This window comes from Cynara cardunculus, assembly GCF_001531365.2.
Source record: "Cynara cardunculus var. scolymus isolate 2C chromosome LG 2, CcrdV1, whole genome shotgun sequence".
Taxonomy (NCBI): domain Eukaryota; kingdom Viridiplantae; phylum Streptophyta; class Magnoliopsida; order Asterales; family Asteraceae; genus Cynara; species Cynara cardunculus.
In genome coordinates, this window is record NC_037529.1 from 62209973 (window position 1) to 62211196 (window position 1224).

Below are 1224 nucleotides of genomic sequence, written 5' to 3' on the forward strand. Positions count from 1 at the left end.
ATGAAGGAGACGGTGGAAGGGGATGAAGGAGACGGTGGAAGGGATTGAGGGTAAAGTGGTAAAAATTTCCTTGTTCTAGTTAGTTCTAGGGGTAAAAGGTGGACTCCCGTGTCCCATTTTTGTTCTAGTTAGTTCTAGTTAGTCCCATATAAAGCCATACCAAACATAGGACAATTGTGTTCTGTTCTGTCATGTTCCACCCTGTTCCACGTACCAAACACACCCTAGGGGAAGATAGTTCTACGGTTGTGTCATTGCCGGCGTTGATTTTGCTAATAAACATAGGTTAACATGTGACCTGCTTCCTTAATTTGTTGCTTTTGCTTCTTAGAAACCTCATCATTAATGGCACTGGGGACTCATCTGTGATTGGTGATAATAAGATTTTAATTTTTATCCTAAAACTATAATGTTATATATGAATCTAAGATTCATCGTTGAATCAATTAAATAGTTTATAGATGAATGATTTAAATAGTATATTCAGGTTTATATATGTACATAACAATGAACATATAAACTAAAAATCAATTAAATAATTCATATGTGAATCATACGGGTCAACGAACAGATATATATACACGGTACTTTTTTGCAAATTAATCTGAAAACGATATTCATGCTGCCCAATTATGCATCTCTTTTCCAGAAAAAACATAATTAAAGCAACTTATGGGTCTGAAAGGTCGATCATTGACTTCTAAGAACTCAAACCCAAATCATATCTTGGAAATGTACACCTTCTATTAATTTATACACAGAAGTTCATACCCATTAATTTTTACTTCAAGAACCGAGTTCTTTCACATATAGATTAGGTCATATATATAGATGTAAAGAGCAAAAAGATTGAACTATATATATATATATATATGTGTGTGTGTGTGTGTATATATATATATAGAGAGAGAGAGAGAGGGTTTATGAAGTGTTACGAAACCTTGAGCTAGCATATTCATGGAGTCTCCCGGTATTAGAGAAGATAACGAGTCCAACTTCAGCATCACACAGAATTGCCAATTCTTTCGCCTTCTTCAACAACCCATTACTTCGTTTCGAGAAAGTGACTTGCCTGCTAGTTGGGTTCTCGATCCTACGGATCGGAATCTTCCCTCTCCCCATACTTATTTAGCTTTCTCCTCGCCTTAATCTGAAAAAACGACAAGATGCAATTATGCTCAAAACCAGCAAGCGATATATATATATATATATATATATATATAT

At 34.8% G+C, this 1224-nt stretch overlaps 1 protein-coding gene across 1 annotated transcript in view; it reads right to left on the minus strand.

The window, feature by feature from the left end:
* Positions 1–1143, minus strand: part of LOC112507803 (MADS-box transcription factor 23-like) — a 14345-nt gene extending 13202 nt beyond the window's left edge. Inside the window, exon 1 of the mRNA XM_025112521.1 lies at positions 941–1143. Coding sequence (XP_024968289.1) covers positions 941–1122 — 182 coding nt within the window. The 5' untranslated portion in view covers positions 1123–1143. The remainder of the gene's footprint in view (positions 1–940) is intronic.
* Positions 1144–1224: the final 81 nt, after the last annotated feature.